General features: G+C 43.3%; 1 protein-coding gene across 1 annotated transcript in view; it reads right to left on the bottom strand.

The window, feature by feature from the left end:
* Positions 1–25: 25 nt before the first annotated feature.
* The window catches only part of LOC129863628 (stromelysin-3-like), a 29840-nt gene continuing 11819 nt past the window's right edge, over positions 26–18046 (bottom strand). The window contains exons 3-7 of the mRNA XM_055935751.1: positions 12313–12446; positions 11659–11873; positions 11028–11232; positions 9916–10176; positions 26–6901 (exon numbers count right to left, since the gene is read on the bottom strand). Of these exons, the coding sequence (XP_055791726.1) occupies positions 6717–6901; positions 9916–10176; positions 11028–11232; positions 11659–11873; positions 12313–12446 (1000 nt within the window). The 3' untranslated portion in view covers positions 26–6716. The remainder of the gene's footprint in view (positions 6902–9915; positions 10177–11027; positions 11233–11658; positions 11874–12312; positions 12447–18046) is intronic.

Raw genomic sequence — 18046 nt, 5'->3', positions numbered from 1 at the left:
TTATTCAAGCCAATATATTTTTTATTGGTATCAAAGTATTATACAGCATTTATACAAAATTATTTACATCGTAAAAATATATTCAAGTAGAAAAAGGAAAGTTGGATGGTTAGATGGATACCTGGGATACTTACATACACATGGTTAAAATACTGTGTTTGGGAGACATTTCAACAGACAATGCTCTGCAGCCAAAAACAACCAGTGCAAGTAAGGGCTCTTTCACCTCAGCTATGTGAAATAGTTATCATGCAATCAATGACAAATCCGGTCACAGCTTGTAGACTTGTTTACGTGCTGCTGTGCGGTTTGTTGCTACTTGCCAAATGTATGTTTTTTACTTTTTAAATGACCGTTTTATAGTTACATTTTTTCCCTCGCTCTACTTTTTTCATTCAACTTTTTCACCCCAGACGATTTATCTGGACGTGGTTCGTCAGGACCTCCACCAGCCGAAGCTAAGTAGTACCATTAACATTATGCCTTCTAATTGCAGTCACTGTACTCATAATATACAGGAGAACGATCGCCTTACGGCGAGGATAGCAGATAGTAGTATAAATCCCCTCGCACAGTCCCCGTAGCCTGACAATTTTCTCATGGCTTCTGGAGGGAAATGCTGTAGGAATGCTCAACCGGTGTCGCTTATTCAGCCGACAGGAACTTCAACCGGTTCTCCCCATTAAGTAATGGGTTGGAGTCATCTCCTCCTTCCGTTACGGGGTCTGAGACGCCGAAGCCTCCCACCATTAGCTCTAACAAATTGAAAACCCTAGTCATTGGCGACTCCATTACCCGCAGTATTAGACTTGAAACGAATCATCCAGTTTACCAGGTGGCAGGGCTATCGACGTTAAGGCTAATCTGAAGATAGTGCTGTCTAAGGCTAAAACTGGCGAGTGTAGAGAGTATAGGGATATTGGTATCCACGTCGGCACCAACGATGTTAGGATGAAATAGTCAGAGGTCACCAAGCGCAACATAGCTTCAGCCTGTAAATCAGCTAGAAAGATGTGTCGGCATCGAGTAATTGTCTCTGGCCCCCTCCCAGTTAGGGGGAGTGATGAGCTCTACAGCAGAGTCTCACAACTCAATCGCTGGTTGAAAACTGTTTTCTGCCCCTCCCAAAAGAATTTGTAGATAATTGGCCCTCTTTCTGGGACTCACCTACAAACAGGACCAAGCCTGGGTGTATTTACGAACATAGACAGGGCTCTAACTCCCCTAGCTCCACAATGAGATAGGGTGCAGGCCAGGCAGCAGGCTGTTAGCCAGCCTGCCAGTTTAGTGGAGTCTGCCACTAGCACAGTCAGTGTAGTCAGCTCAGCTATCCCCACTGAGACCGTGACTGTGCCTCGATCTAGGTTGGGCAAAACTAAACATGGCGGTGTTTGCCTTAGCAATCTCACTGGAATAAAGACCTCCTCCATTCCTGTCATTATTGAAAGAGATTGTGATATCTCACATCTCAAAATAGGGCTACTTAATGTTAGATCCCTCACTTCCAAGGCAGTTATAGTCAATGAACTAATCACTGATCATAATCTTGATGTGATTGGCCTGACTGAAACATGGCTTAAGCCTGATGAATTTACTGTGTTAAATGAGGCCTCACCTCCTGGTTACACTAGTGACCATTTCCCCCACGCATCCCGCAAAGGCGGAGGTGTTGCAAACATTCACAATAGCACATTTCAATTTACAAAAAACGACAGCTTTTTGGTCTTTTGAGCTTCTATTCATGAAATCTATGCAGCCTACTCAATCACTTTTTTATAGCTACTGTTTATAGGCCTCCTGGGCCATATACCATCTTCCTGAGTTCCCTGAATTCCTATCGGACCTTGTAGTCATGGCAGATAATATTATATTTTTTGGTGACTTTAATATTCACATGGAAAAGTCCACAGACCCACTCCAAAAGGCTTTCGGAGCCATCATCGACTCAGTAGGTTTTGTCCAACATGTCTCCGGACCTACTCACTGCCACAGCCATACTCTGGATCTAGTTTTGTCCCATGGAATAAATGTTGTTGATCTTAATGTTTTTCCTCATATTCCTGGACTATCGACCACCATTTTATTAAGTTTGCAATCGCAACAAATAATCTGCTCAGACCCCAACCAAGGATCATCAAAAGCCGTGCTATAAAATCTCAGACAACCCAGAGATTCCTAGATGCCCTTCCAGAACTCTCTCCACCTACCCAAGGACGTCAGAGTACAAATATCAGTTAACCACCTAACTGAGGAACTCAATTTAAGCTTGCGTAATACCGTAGATGCAGTTGCACCCCTAAAAACATTTGTAATAAGAAACTAGCTCCCTGGTATACAGAAAATACCTGAGCTCTGAAGCAAGCTTCCAGAAAATTGGAATAGAAATGGTGCTCCACCAAACTGGAAGTCTTCCGACAAGCTTGGAAAGACAGTCCTGCGCAGTATCGAAGAGCCCTCACTGCTGCTCGATCATCCTATTTTTCCAACTTAATTGTGGAAAATAAGAACATTCCAAAGTTTATATTTGATACTGTCACGAGGTTAAATAAAAAGCAGCATTCCCCAAGAGAGGATGGCTTTCACTTCAGCAGTGATAAACTCATGAACTTATTTGACAAAAAGATCATGATCATTAGTAAGCAAATTACGGACTCCTCTTTAAATCTGCGTATTCCTCCAAAGCGCAGTTGTCCTGAGTCTGCACAACACTACCAGGACCTAGGATAAAGAGAGACACTTAAGTGTTTTAGTACTATATCTCTTGACACATTGATGAAAATAATCATGGCCTCTAAACCTTCAAGCTGCATAATGGACCTTATTCCAACTAAACTACTGAAAGAGCTGCTTCCTGTGCTTGGCCCTCCTATGTTGAACATAATAAATGGCTCTCTATCCACCGGATGTGTACCAAACTCACTAAAAGTGGCAATAATAAAGCCTCTCTTGAAAATGCCAAACCGTGACCCAGAAAATACGATCGGCCTGTATTGAATCTCCCATTCCTCTCAAAATTTTTTGAAAAAGCTGTTGCTCAGCAACTCACTGCCTTCCTGAAGACAAACAATGTATACGAAACGCTTCAGTCTGGTTTTAGACCCCATCATTGCACTGAGACTGCACTCGTGAAGGTGGTAAATTACCTTTTAATGGTGTCAGACCGAGGCTTTGCATCTGTCCTCGTGCTCCTAGACCTTAGTGCTGCTTTTGATACCATCGATCACCACATTCTTTTGCAGAGATTGGAAACCCAAATTGGTCTACACGGACAAGTTCTGGCCTGGTTTAGATCTTATCTGTCGGAAAGATATCAGTTTGTCTCTGTGGATGGTTTGTTCTCTGACAAATCAACTGAAAATGTCGGTGTTCCTCAAGGCTCCGTTTTAGGACCACTATAGTTTTCACTATATATTTTACCTCTTGGTGATGTCATTCGGAAACATAATGTTAATTTTCACTGCTACGAGGACGACACACAGCTGTACATTTCGATGAAACATGGTGAAGCCCCAAAATTGCCCTCCCTGGAAGCCTATGTTTCAGACATAAGGAAGTGGAAGGCGGCAAATGTTCTACTTTTAAACTCAGACAAAACAGAGATGCTTGTTCTAGGTCCCAAGAAACAAAGAGATCTTCTGTTGAATCTGACAATTAATCTTGATAGTTGTACAGTCGTCTCAATTAAAACTCTGAAGGACCTTGGCGTTACTCTAGACCCTGATCTCTCTTTTGACGAACATATCAAGACTGTTTCAAGGCCAGCTTTTTTCCATCTACGTAACATTGCAAAAATCAGAAACTTTCAGTCAAAAATGTGGCAGAAAAATGAATCCATGCTGTTGTCACTTCTAGGTTAGACTACTGCAATGCTCTACTTTCCGGCTACCCGGATAAAGAACTAAATAAACTTCAGTTAGTGCTAAGCACGGCTGCTAGAATCTTGACTAGAACCAAAGAATGATCATATTACTCCCGTGCTAGCCTCTCCACACTGGCTTCCTGTTAAGCCTAGAGCTGATTTCAAGGTTTTACTGCTAACCTACAAAGCATTACATGGGCTTGCTCATACCTATCTTTCCGATTTGGTCCTGCCATACATACCTACACGTACGCTACGGTCACAAAACGCAGGCCTCCCTAGTATTCCTATAATTTCAAAGCAAACAGCTGGAGGCAGGGCTTTCTCCTATAGAGCTCCATTTTTATGGAATGGTCTGCCTATCCATGTGAGAGACGCAGACTCGGTCTCGACCTTTAAGTCTTTATTGAAGACTCATCTCTTTAGTAGGTACTATGATTGAGTGTAGGAGTGTGAAGGATTGTGAAGGTGAACGGAAAGGCACTGGAGCAACGAACTGCCCTTGCTGTCCCTCGCTCCACTGGGAATCTCTGCCTCAAACCCTATTACAGGGGCTGAGTCACTGGCTTACTGGTGCTCTTCCATGCCATCCCTAGGAGGGGTGTGCCTCTTGAGTGGGTTGAGTCACTGACGTGATCTTCCTGTCCGGGTTGGCACCACCCTTGGGTTATGCCGTGGGGGAAATCTTCGTGGGCTATACTCAGCCTTGTCTCAGAATGGTAAGTTGGTGGTTGAAGATATCCCTCTAGTGGTGTGGGGGCTGTGCTTTGGCAAAGTGGGTGGGGTTATATCCTGCCTGTTTGGCCCTGTCCGGGGGTATCGTCGGACAGGGCCACAAGTGTCTCCCGACCCCTCCTGTCTCGGCCTCCATTATTTATGCTGCAATAGTTTGTGTCTGGGGGCTAGGGTCAGTCTAATATATTTGGAGTATTTCTCCTGTCTTTTCCAGTGTCCTGTATGCTCTCTCTAATTCTCTCTCTTGCTCTCTTTTTCTCTCTCTGAGGACCTGAGCCCTAGGACCATGCCTCAGGACTACCTGGCCTGATTACTCCTTGCTGTCCCCAGTCTACCTGGTCGTGCTGCTGCTCCAGTTTCAACTGTTCTGCCTGCGGCTATGGAACCCTGACCTGTTCACCGGACTTGCTACCTTGTCCCAGACCTGCTGTTTTCAACTCTCTAGAGACAGCAGGAGAGGTGGAGATACTCTGAATGATCGGCTATAAAAAGCCAACTGACATTTCCTCCTGAGGTGCTGTTGTACCCTCGACAACCACTGTGATTATTATTATTTGACCCTGCTGGTCATTTATGAACATCTTGGCCATGTTCTTTTATAACCTCCACCCGGCACAGCCAGAAGAGGACTGGCCACCCTCATAGCCTGGTTCCTCTCTAAGTTTCTTCCTAGGTTCCGGCTTTTCTAGGGAGTTTTTCCTAGCCACCGTGCTTCTATACCTGCATTGCTTGCTGCTTGGGGTTTTAGGCTGGGTTTCTGTACAGCACTTTCTGACATCAGCTGATGTAAGAAGGGCTTTATAAATAAATATGGTTGATTGATTGATCACAATGTATAAAAAAGTGAGGAAATGGTATCAGTGGCCTGCACTGATACACTGCAACACCAATGGCTTTCTCATTGACGCTAGCTGCATGACAAATGGCTACAACATGAATAAAGTTTACAGCATCATCTTGGAGTAGTCAGAGAAGAACATGAAGGACATTTTACCTGATGAGGTATCACTGTTGATATGCAATGCTTGGCTTCCACCACTGTAAAATCATCATATCAATGTTGTGTTAAAGGGACATTACACTCGAAAATAAACTTTGTCATCTCTTCAGGCCTCAAAGTTTGTCTAAAGTCAGGATGAATTCACAACCCTCTAGCTATATCGGCTCCAGAGTGGCACAGTTGTTTAAGGCACTGCATCTCAGTGCAAGAGGCATCCCTGGTTCGAATCCAAGCTGAATCACATCCGGCCGTGATGGGGAGTGCCATAGGGAAGTGCACAATTGGCCCAGCGTCGTCCGGGGTAGGCCGTCGTTGTAAATAAGAATGTGTTCTTAACTGACTTGCCTAGTTAGGTTAGGTAAGGTAAGCACAGTAAATTGAATGGTGCTTATCTTTTCCATTCGTTTTGGATTGTGGCGTATAGCGGGATGTACAAAACAGATGTTCTGTTGAAATCAACGACCTAGGACACTACTTTTAAGGTATCAAAACATCTGACAAACTTTGATTTTGGAGTGTAATGTAACCTTTAACTGTTAAAGGCAAAGCAATGTTTTTGAGGTACAAATTGACCTTCCTCGTTGAGTCTGTTTGAGCAACTGTGTGTGAAATAGAAAGCCCAATGAGTCTGGAGAGAAAATGTGGGTCCCTGTCAAATAGGTTTACACTGCTACACCTGATAAACAATGGCATGAAAGAAAGCGGGACTGCACAGGAATATTATTGAGACTCATCTGTAGATAAAACAACGTTTGACAACAAATGAACAACAATAAATAAGAATCAAGGCTATACATCAAGTGGAAATATATATATATATTCAGCAGAGCTGGCCGTGTGCTCTTTAACGTATCTCTGAAAGCCTGTGCATTGATTTTACACCAGAAAATATCATATTGTGGATGATGATAGAACGAAATATACCCAATTCATCTGTTGAAATATGACCTCAATTTCTAGTGGTCTTCAGACAGCCACGGACCTCAGACTGGGTTCATAATGAAAGTTTCAACCAAGTCCTCACCTCTGATTGACTAACAGCTGCATTCAACCTGCTGATGTTACGCAATTATATCAGTCTAAAGTCCCATTGTAATGACATCAGTCTTAAGAGCAAACAAATTAATTTGGCCGTGATATTCCATTCACCTCTTCGGGCGATATGGACTCTTCCTGGGCTTTATCGATAATAGGAAGCGGGCAGCCAAAGAAGTCCATGCCGATATAGCGTGGGTATCCTTCCAAAACCGTCACCTCCACCGGGTCAAACTTCCAATACTGCATCCCACTCAGGAAATGAGCATATCCTGTCAAGAGGACAAAGGGTCAACATTTAGTCCACTGCAGTTCAACAGAATTATCATGGTACACACACACACACTTACACTTACAATGTCACTTTAAATGCATTCAATGTCAGCAAAATGAACCCTGATGACTCGGTGGCTCACGACACGTACAAGGCAAGCAGGTACGAGCTCTGCAAATCCATGAGGGAACTGGACTCAACACCTGCACTGACTCTCCGCACCTTAGCACACATGCACTCACTCATGCACACAGACATACAGTCATCCACACACATTCATTCTACACACATCACAACTGCTGCTACCAGACTCTTATTATTATTGCTAAATACTGTACAATTGAAACACCTGCCCCAACCACCCTTCCCCAAAACACGTGTAAATATTGAACTATAAATTGTGCCTTCGTGTATTATACGTATGCTAAAATGTTTATTATATTTTACTGAGCCATTTACTTTATGTTCATATACTTATATTTTGTTATTTATTATTGTTGTTGCATTGTCAAGAAGGACCCTGGAAGTAAGCGTTTCGTTGGGCGGCGTAAACCATGTGTATCCTGTACATACTACTCAACTACACAAAAAAAGAAACGTCCCTGTTTCAGGACCCTGTCTCTCAAAGATAATTCGTAAAAATCCAAATGACTTCACAGATATTCATTGTAAAGTTTTTAAACACTGTTTCCCATGCTTGTTCGATGAACCATAAACAATTCATGAACATGCACCTGTGGAACGGTCATTAAACCTGTTTGGGAAAGGGGGCAGAATTTTCACACCCAGATGAAAAGTGTGCCCAAAGTAAACTGCCTGTTACTCAGGCCCAGAAGCTAGGATATGCATATAATTGGTAGATTTTATATGATATGGAAAATCCATCCAGGAAGTGCCATTATTTTGAAATGGGTGTTTTTCCATTGAAAGCCTATCCACCATATAAATGGATATGACCCAGATTACATTCCCTATGGCTTCCACTAGATGTGAACAGTCTTTAGACATTGTTTTAGGCTTTTATTCTGAAAAATGAGGGAGAATGACTACTTTGAATGAGTGGACAGTGGAAAGTCCCAGACCTGTTTGGTGCGCTGGACCGAGAGCGCACCTTTCGTTGTTTTTCCTTTATATTGTCCGGTTGAAATATGATTGATTATTTAGACAACCTGAGGATTGATTATAAACATCATTTGACATTTACTTTACTGGTACTATTTGGATTTTTCATCTGCCTGTTGTGACCGCCTTTGAGCCAATGGATTACTGAACGAAACGCGCCAACAAACGGAGGTTTTTGGACATAAAGAGGGACTTTATCGAACAAAACAAACATTTATTGTGTAACATGGAGTCTTGTGAGTGCAACCATATGAAGATCAAAGGTAAGTGATTCATTGTATCGCTATTTCTGACTTTTGTGACTCCTCTACTTGACTGGAAAATGTTTGTATGGTTTTGTATGCAGGGTGCTGTCCTCAGATAATCGCATGGTATGCTTTCGCCGTAAAGCCTTTTTGAAATCTGACACTGCGGCTGGATTAACAAGACGTTAATCTTTAAGCCAATGTATAACACTTGTATGTTTTATGAATTTATATTATGGGTATTTCTGTTTTTGAATTTCGCGCTCTGCAATTTCAGCGGATGTTGGCCAGGTGTGCCACTAGCGGGATGCCTTTCCCAAACAGGTTTTAAGATACTAACAGCTTACAGACAGTAGGCAATTAAGGTCACAGTTATGAAAACTTAGGACACTAAAGAGGCCTTTCTACTGACTGAAAAACACCAAAAGAAAGATACCCAGGTCCATGCTCATCATGCGTTAGGTATGCTGCAAGGAGGCATGAGGACTGCAGATGTGTCCAGGGCAATAAATTGCAATGTCCGTACTGTGAGACGCCTAAGACAGCGCTACAGGGAGACAGGAAGGACAGCTGATCGTCCTCGCAGTGGCAGAACACGTGTAACAACACCTACACAGGATCGGTACATCCGAACATCACACCTGCGGGACAGGTACAGGATGGCAACAACTGCCCGAGTTACACCAGGAACGCACAATCCCTCCAACAGTGTTCAGACTGTCCGCAATAGGCTGAGAGAGGCTGGACTGAGGGCTTGTAGGCCTGTTGTAAGGCAGGTCCTCACCAGAAATCACCGGCAACAACGTCGCCTATGGGCACAAACCCACCATCGCTGGACCAGACAGGAATGGCAAAAAGTGCTCTTGACTGATGAGTCGTGGTTTTGTCTCACCAGGGGTGATGGTCGGATTTGTGCTTATCGTCGAAGGAATGAGGTTTACACCAAGGCCTGTACTCTGGAGCGGGATCGATTTGGAGGTGGAGGGCCCGTCATGGTCTGGGGCGGTGTGTCACAGCATCATCGGACTGAGCTTGTTGTCATTGCAGGCAATCTCAACGCTGTGCGTTACAGGGAAGACCTCATCCTCCCTCATGTGGTACCCTTCCTGCAGGCTCATCCTGACATGACCCTCCAGCATGACAATGCCACCAGTCATACTGCTCGTTCTGTGCGTGATTTCCTGCAAGACAGTAATGTCAGTGTTCTGCCATGGCCAGCGAAGAGCCCGGATCTCAATCCCATTTAGCACGTTTGGGACCTGTTGGATCGGAGGGTGAGGGCTAGGGCCATTCCCCCCAGAAATGTCCGGGAACGTGAAGGTGCCTTGGTGGAAGAGTGGGGTAACATCTCACAGCAAGAACTGGCAGATCTGGTGCAGTCCATGAGGAGGAGATGCACTGCAGTACTTAATGCAGCTGGTGGCCACACCAGATACTGACCGCTACTTTTGATTTTGACCCCCCCCTTTGTTCAGGGACACATTATTCCACTTCTGTTAGTCACATGTCTGTGGAACTCGTTCAGTTTATGTCTTAGTTGTTGAATCTTGTTATGTTCATACAAATATTTACACATGTTAAGTTTGCTGAAAATACATTATTAACTTATCTTTTCTTCTTACAGTAATGGAAGTACGACTCTCACCATATTGGTCCTGGAAGGCAGCGTCGATGTCCATGGGGATGCCCCCCCAATCCTGCATGCTGCGTGGGTGGGCTGTATCTACCCGGTTCTCCAGGGGGCTGAAGCGCCAGTAGGTGCCCGACTTGAAGAGGTAAGTCTTCTGGGCCTTGTCCTCGCCCCACATGAGGGCTGCCTGGATGTCCGACACATGGAGGCCCAGCCGACTCAACGAGTCCGGGCCTGTGATCTTCCTCTCTGCGTCAAACACCCAGTAACTGTCACCTGTTAATGATGTCACACACAGAAGACACAAATGAGAACACACCTAACATTGCCCATGTCTTTTAAGAAACAGATCTAGGAAAAGATTATTCTACTCCCAATTGTAATGTAAACTTTTTGTGGGATGGAATAATATCTGACCCTGTATCAGTTTGTAGGGGCAACTTTTGTGCTAAGCAGATGATGGGTCACAGGAACCAGGCTGAAACCTTCACCTGGTGAATGGACCTACTGCTATGTTTCATCTCCCTCCCTACTGCTGCTGTTTGTAGGAGCTGCGGACTTAAATTTACCCACCCAAACACTGGCTGAGCCCTTCTGCATATTTTCCCCCTGGTGATCTGCTGTCCAATACTTTCATTTTAGAAGTTTGACCTAACTTAACTTTCATTAAAATGGCTCTCAAAGTGCACACTTTCGGTCCTACTCAGAACTGCTACCAATGTACCAGAGTCTGGTATAGCAGTCTAAACTGCCGACTCTGGACGTTGCTATCGTACATACCACCTGGCAAAGGGGCAAGTCTCACCTTGGGCCTCTCCTGTCTGTGCCCTTCCTTTCTTTACCCCTACCATATTTGCTACAAAATACTATCTCCTTTCAAAAAAAAAATATATAGCTGCAAGCAGCCTTGTTTCAAACCCTATGGCAGTTCAGCGCCACCATCAGGACAACTTGGACTTATTGCCCTTGGACGACCTACTTCTGTACACCTTACCATGCCTTCCAAATATCAGCTCTTAAAAGCAACTGCTACCAACAGAGCGGTGGAGTCCACAGACATAGACTTACTCGAATGGGTAAAGGCCCCCATAGTATGGCAGCTATTCTGTTTTTATGGTGGAACCCACCCTGGAAGAACCAGCTGTTTCCAGTCTTGTCTTCGTAGGCTGCATCGATGTTATTGGGGATCCCCCTCCAGTGGCGCGTTGCTAGCGCCGGGTACCCCGCCTGCAGTCGGCCGTCGCGGATACGCCACACATAGCAGGACTTGAAGAAGAACAGCTCACCTCTGATCATGGACACTGCATCAAAGTTAGTCCTGCAGGGGTCCGGCTGTGGCCAAGTCATGGCGAGAGAGACCCACAGTGAGCACAGGTTGTCATGCAAAAGCAATATGGCGGAAGCTCAACTCAGCCTATTGGAAGGCAAGACACTTTCTTGAATCTTAACTTTTGTCAAGAGAATGAATTGGGCCACTGAAACAAGCATTGCGAATGAGCCAGATAATGTTTCAGTGTCTACCTACAGTATCTTGAGAAAGTATTCACACCCCTTGACTTTCATTTTGTTAAAATGTTACTTCCACTTTGACATTACAGAGTATGTTGTGTAGATCATTGACAATTTAATCCCACTTTGTAACACAACAAAATGTGTACAAGTCAAGGGGTGTGAATACTTTCTGAAGGCACTGTGTATGTTACCAACAATGGATGTGATCACTAATAAGTTGAACTTCTATTCATGTTTTGTCCTCACCACAGTGGTTTCGATCTCATTGGTCTCTGTGATGACAGGCGTGGCTTTCCGCGGTGGGCCGTACAGGTATTGGATGCCCTGCTTGTCATCGTCACTCAGCTCCAACGGGTATGAGAAGCTGTAGAAGGGAGACATGACGGCTCGGTCGACCAGGGAGTGCTGGAGGCCGAGAACGTGGCCAAACTCATGGGCCGCCACCTGCAAGAGGTCCGTGCCTGAGGGACCACCATGGGACATAGGACAGTGACTGTGAGACAGAGGGCTTTAAACAAACTTTCCTGAGCAAGATTTAGGCAGTAACTTTGCAGTATCTTTGGCAGTGTTTATTCAGTATCTTCCCTTTTAAACTACTACAGATGTAGGATCCTAATTTGATAAATTTTGCAACAGAAAGAAGATAATCCTGCAGCAACAATAAATGTTAATTATTATTTGGATTATAATGAATGGCCATTTTTGTAGGGGTTGTCATAATGTAAAATCAAGTCAAATATTTCTAAGTGGAAATGACAAACTTCAGAAGCCTTTTTAAACCTCAAATACACTACAAGTTTTAAATGTCCAGGAAATGTATCCTGCAACAGGGTGATCAAAATAAGATCCTACATCTGTACCTATAGAATCGTAAATTGCTTATTTATGCTATTCACTCACCCATGCTGTTGCCCACAGTCCAACTCTCGTCATAGTCAAAGTGGATGTCGCCTGCCCGGTGAGTTCTGGGAAAAAAGGCATGAGCCAGAATGCCTCCAGGACCATCAAAGGGCAGGTTGTCACCATGCCAGTACCTACACAACAAACAGAGGCACAAGGCAAGGTGGTCACCCATTTGTTTAAGACAAAGTTCACCTCATGACCACTTCAAAAGTCATAACATCACTTTAGGGGCTCCGTACAAATCTGATTCACGTGTTTGTTATTAAGTTTGTACTGTACGTACCAGGGATGTATCCATTTTGAGATGAATTAAGATTCACTAGAAGTGGAAATTGACACTGACTATTTGCTGGGTTCTCGGCTCAGATGTTCAAGTAGGCTCCATTGGACCTTCTGTACAGTAACTGATCAAAGTAATGCTGTCATCGCAGTCAGTATTTCAAATAGATTCAATTTAGAATGTGTCCCTGGCCCACACACAATACCCCATAATGCCAAAGTCGAATTATGTTTTTAGAAATGTTTCTAAATTAATAAAAAATGAAAAGCTCAAATGTCTTGAGTCAATAAGTATTCACCCTCTTTATTATGGCACGCCTAAATAGGAATAAAAATGTGCTTTACAAGTCACATAATATGTTGCATGGACTCACTCAATAGTAGTGTATAACATGCTTTTTAAAAGACTACCCCATCTCTGTACCCCACATATACAATTATCTGTAAGGTCCCTCAATCAAGCAGTTCATTTCAAACACAGATTCAAACAAAGACCAGGGACGTTTTCCTATGTCTCGCAAAGAAGGGCACCTATTGGTAGATGGATAAAAAATAAAAAAGAAGACGTTGAATATTCCTTTAAGCATGGTGAAATTATTAATTACACTTTGGATGGTGTATCAATACACCCAGTCACCACAAAGATACAGGCGTCCTTCCTAACTCAGTTGCCGGAGAGGAAGAAAACCGCCCAGGGATTTCACCATGAGGCAAATGGTGACCTTTAAACAGTTACTGGCTGTGATAGGAGAAAACTGAGGATGGATCAACAACATTGTCAATACTCCGCAATAGTAACCTAAATGACAGAGTGAAAAGAAGATAGACTGTACAGAATAAAATTATTCCAAAACATGCATCCTGTTTGCATTAAGGCACTAAAGTAATACTGTAAAAAATAAATCCAACACAACATATCACTGAGTCCCACTCTTTATATTTTTAAGCATGGTGGTGGCTGCATCATGTCAGGGGAGGCCTGTCATCAGCACTGTTGGGATGAAATAAATGGAATAAAGCTAAGCACAGGCAAAATCCTAGAGGAAAACCTGGTTCAGTCGGACACTGGGAGACAAAATCACCTTTCAGCAGAACAATAACCTAAAACACAAGTTGCTTACCAAGATGACATTGAGAGGCCTAGTTATAGTTTTGCCTTAATTAAATCAGATTGAAATTCTATGACAAAACTTGAGAATGGCTGTCGAGCAATGATCAACAACAAACTTAACAGAGAACAAAGGATTTTTAAAAGACTAATGTACAAATATTGTAAAATTCAGGTGAATTACCCAGAAAGTCTCACAGCTGTAATCACTGCCAAATATGATTCTAACATGTATTGACTCAGGGGTGTGAATACTTACAGTGCATTCGGAAAGTAGGTTTATAGAAATGTGCGCAAATGTATTACAAATAAAAAACTGAACTATAACATTTACATAAGTATTCAGACCCTTTACTCAGTACTTTGTTGAAACACCTTTGGCAGCGATTACAGCCTCTAGTCTTCTTGAGTGTGATGCTAGAAGCTTGGCACACCTGTATTTGGGGAGTTTCTCCCATTCTTCTCTTCAGATCCTCTCAAGCTCTGTCAGGTTGGATCGGGGAGTATTGCTGCAGGTCTCTCCAGTAATGTTCGATCGGGTTCAAGTCCGGGCTCTGGCCGGGCCACTCAAGGACATTTAGAGACTTGTCCCGAAGCCACTCCTGCATTGTCTTGGCTGTGTGATTAGGGTTGTTGTCCTGTTGGAAGGTGAACCTTCGGCCCAGTCTGAGGTCCTGAGCGCTCTGGAGCAGGTTTTCATCAAGGATCTCTCTGTACTTTGCTCCGTTTGTCTTTCCCTCAATCCTGACTAATCTCCCAGTCCCTGCCACTGAAAAACATCCCCACAGCATGATGCTGCCACCCCCATGCTTCACCGTAGGGATGGTATTGGTCAGGTGATGAGCAGTGATGGTTTCCTCCAGACGTGATGCTTGGCAAACTTCAAGCGGGCTGTCATGTGCCTTTTATTGAGGAGTGGCTTCCGTCTGGCCACTCTACCATAAAGGCCTGATTAGTGGAGTACTGCATAGATGGGTGTCCTGGAAGTTTCTCCCGTCTCCACAGATGAGCTCTGTCAGAGTGACTATCATGCTCTTGGTCACCTCCCTGACCAAGGCCCTTCTCCCCCGATTGCTCAGTTTTCCTCGGGCGGCCAGCTCTAGGAAGAGTCTTGGTGGTTCAAAACTCATTAACAATGATGTAGGCCACTGTGTTCTTAGGGACCTTCAATGCTGCAGATATTTTTTGGTACTCTTCCCAGATCTGTGCCTCGACACAATCCTGTCTCGGAGCTCTACGGACAATTCCTTCAACCTCATGGCTTGGTTTTGCTCTGACATGCACTCTTGTCTTCAACTGTGGGACTTTATATAGACAGGTGTGTGCCTTTCCAAATCATGTCCAATCAATTGAATTTACCACAGGTGGATTCCAATCAAGTTGTAGAAACATCTCAAAGATGATCAATGGTAACAGGATGCACCTGAGCTCAATTTCGAGTCTCATAGCAAAGTGTCTGAATACTTATGTAAATAAGGTATTTCTGTTTTGTATTTGTAATACATTTGCAAAAATGTTTAAAAACCTGTTTCCTTTTTGTCATTATGGAGTATTATGTGTAGATGGGTGAGAAAAATATATATTTAAACCATTTTGCCTTTTGACAACAAACTGTGGAATAAGTCAAGTGGTATGAATACTTTCTGAAGGCACTGTAGGTCTGGTGTGTAGGTGGATACAGTCATTTAAGACAAGGGAATATAATTCTGTTGTGCTCGTGCCAGAACAAAAAATCAGATGAGGGTGGAAAAAGTTTGCCCCGAGGACGTTCATTCACATAAACCGCAGCAAACAAGTCCTGCTTTGTAACATTCAAGTGCAGGTTGAAGAGTGTGAGGGGGGGGGGGGGGGATCCACCCTGAAGCATGGCATGGCTTACAGACCTAGGATGTTAATTAGAGCCAGTTTGCTACAGCAGGAAAATAATCCTGCCACAGCAAGAAATGTGAATTATTATGTGGATTATAATTCATGGGCATTTTGAAGTTGAAATTACAAACTTTAGAAAACTTTTAAACATTGAACACACTACAAGTTTTCCTTTCTGGCTGTGCAGGACAATTCTCAGGAACAAAACAGTGATTCAATTAAGATCCTACATCTGTATTGTAGACATGGGTGAGTGACGGGCAGGGTTGGGGTCAATTGTAGACATGGGTGAGTGACGGGCAGGGTTGGGGTCAATTCACCTCAGTTTAACTGAGTTGGTGAATTCAGGGTCTGGATTGGAAATTCAATTCAGGAATTATGGAAACTTTCTTTGAAAATAACTGACCATTCATCAATTCATACACACAGTACATGTATCACATTTTTGGATTGGATTGAGTAAATAGAAATCGCACCCAAGGTTGGTGATTTGACTGAGATAACTGAACACTGCTGTTGGCCTGTTACACATTTTACACCCATACTAGCTGTAACACCCCTCCCTTACTTCCACCAGTTTTCTTAACAGATAACATCCCTTATCTCACCTTCTCATAGCTGTATGAATGTCCAACATCAGAGCAGATTATCTGTCCAACCATCTCTAATCACTTAACTCCTTTAAAAAAAGTCCTTGTGATTTTGTCTAATAAGATGACAGCTTCACCTGTCTATGTCACACCCTGATCTGTTTCACCTGTCTTTGTGCTTGTTTCCACCCCCTCCAGGTGTTGCCCATCTTCCCCATTATCCCCAGTGTATTTATACCTGTGTTCTCTGTTTGTCTGTTACCAGTTCGTCTTGTCAAGCTTACCAGCGTGTTTTCCAAGTTCCTGGTTTTTTTCTAGTCCTCCCGGTTTTGACCTCTTGCCTGCCATGACACTAAGCCGTCCTGCCTGACCATTCAGCCTGCCCTGACCTCGAGCCTGCCTGCCACCCTGTACCGTTGGACTCTGACCTGGTTTATGAACTTTTGGCTGTCCTCGACCTGCCTCTTGCCTGCCGCTTTGTTGTACAAAAAATATCAGAGACTCAAACCATCTGCCTCCTGTGTCTGCGTCTGGGTCTCCTATGTGCTGTCAATAGTTGTTGTGATGGTTGAATGCATCACAGCTCAGAGTCAGGTAAGTGATATAAGACATACAGTTGAAGCTAGCGGGACATCAGCCGACAACATCCAAGGAAATTGGAAGTTGTGCAATTCAAATAAATGATCGTAATATTAAACATTCATGAACATACAATTATTTTATATAATTCTAAAGCTTAAATTCTTGTTAATCTAACTGCGTTGTCCGATTTCAAATAGGCTTCACGGCGAAAGCATACCATGCAATTGTCTGAGGACAGTGCCCCACATCAACATATTTTTCAACCAGCACAGGCTTCAAAAAATCGCAAATAGCAATTAAATAAATCACTTACTTTTGAAGATCTTCCTGTTTGCAATCTCAAGGGTCCCAGCTACAACATGAATGGTCGTTTTGTTAGATGAAATCCTTCTTTATACCCCAAAAAGTCAGTTTAGTTGGCGCCATCGATTTCAGTAATGCACTCATTCAACATGCAGACAAAGGAGTCCAAAAAGCTACCGCTAAACTTCATTCAAAAAAGTCAAACGACATTTCTATTTAATCCTCAGGTACTCTAAAATGTAAATAAACTCTAATATTTCATACGGAAAGTAGTATGTTCAATAGGAAAGAAATATTAGTAAGCGCGCACCCTCTCCCTCGAGCGCCGAAAGACTGATATTGTTCCGGTGCTCTTCACACAAACTCAATATTCTTGCTTGTTTTTCAAAAAACAAGACTGAAACCTTGAATAAAGATGGACATCTAGTGGAAGCCATAGGAATTGCAATCTGGATTTACATAGAAACAATAGGTTTCCATTATAAGAGCCTGGGAACTCAAATAAATATATTTCCCGGTTGGATTTTCTTCAGATTTTCACCTGCCATATCAATTCTGTTATAGACTCAGACATTATTTTAACAGTTTTAGACACTTCAAAGTGTATTCTATCCAGTGCTACCAATTATATGCACATTCTGGCTTCTGGGCCTGAGTAACAGGCAGGTTACTTTGGGCAAGTCAGTCAGGCGGAAAATCATGAAACTAGACCCTATCAAAGAGAGGTTATTAACATACACTAAGTTGACTGTGCTTTTAAACAGCTTGGAAAATTCCAGAAAATGATGTCATGGCTTTAGAAGCTTCTGATAGGCTAATTGACATCGTTTGAGTCAATTGGAGGTGTACCTGTGGATGTATTTCAAGGCCTACCTTCAAACTCAGTGCCTCTTTGCTTGACATCATGGGAAAATCAAAAGAAATCATCCAAGACCTCAGAAAATAAATTGTAGACCTCCACAAGTCTGGTTCATCCTTGGGAGCAATTTCCAAATGCTTG

This window comes from Salvelinus fontinalis, chromosome 10 (assembly GCF_029448725.1).
Source record: "Salvelinus fontinalis isolate EN_2023a chromosome 10, ASM2944872v1, whole genome shotgun sequence".
Taxonomy (NCBI): domain Eukaryota; kingdom Metazoa; phylum Chordata; class Actinopteri; order Salmoniformes; family Salmonidae; genus Salvelinus; species Salvelinus fontinalis.
Note: the sequence above shows the minus strand (reverse complement) of the source record. Positions and strands in the feature narration are given on the sequence as shown.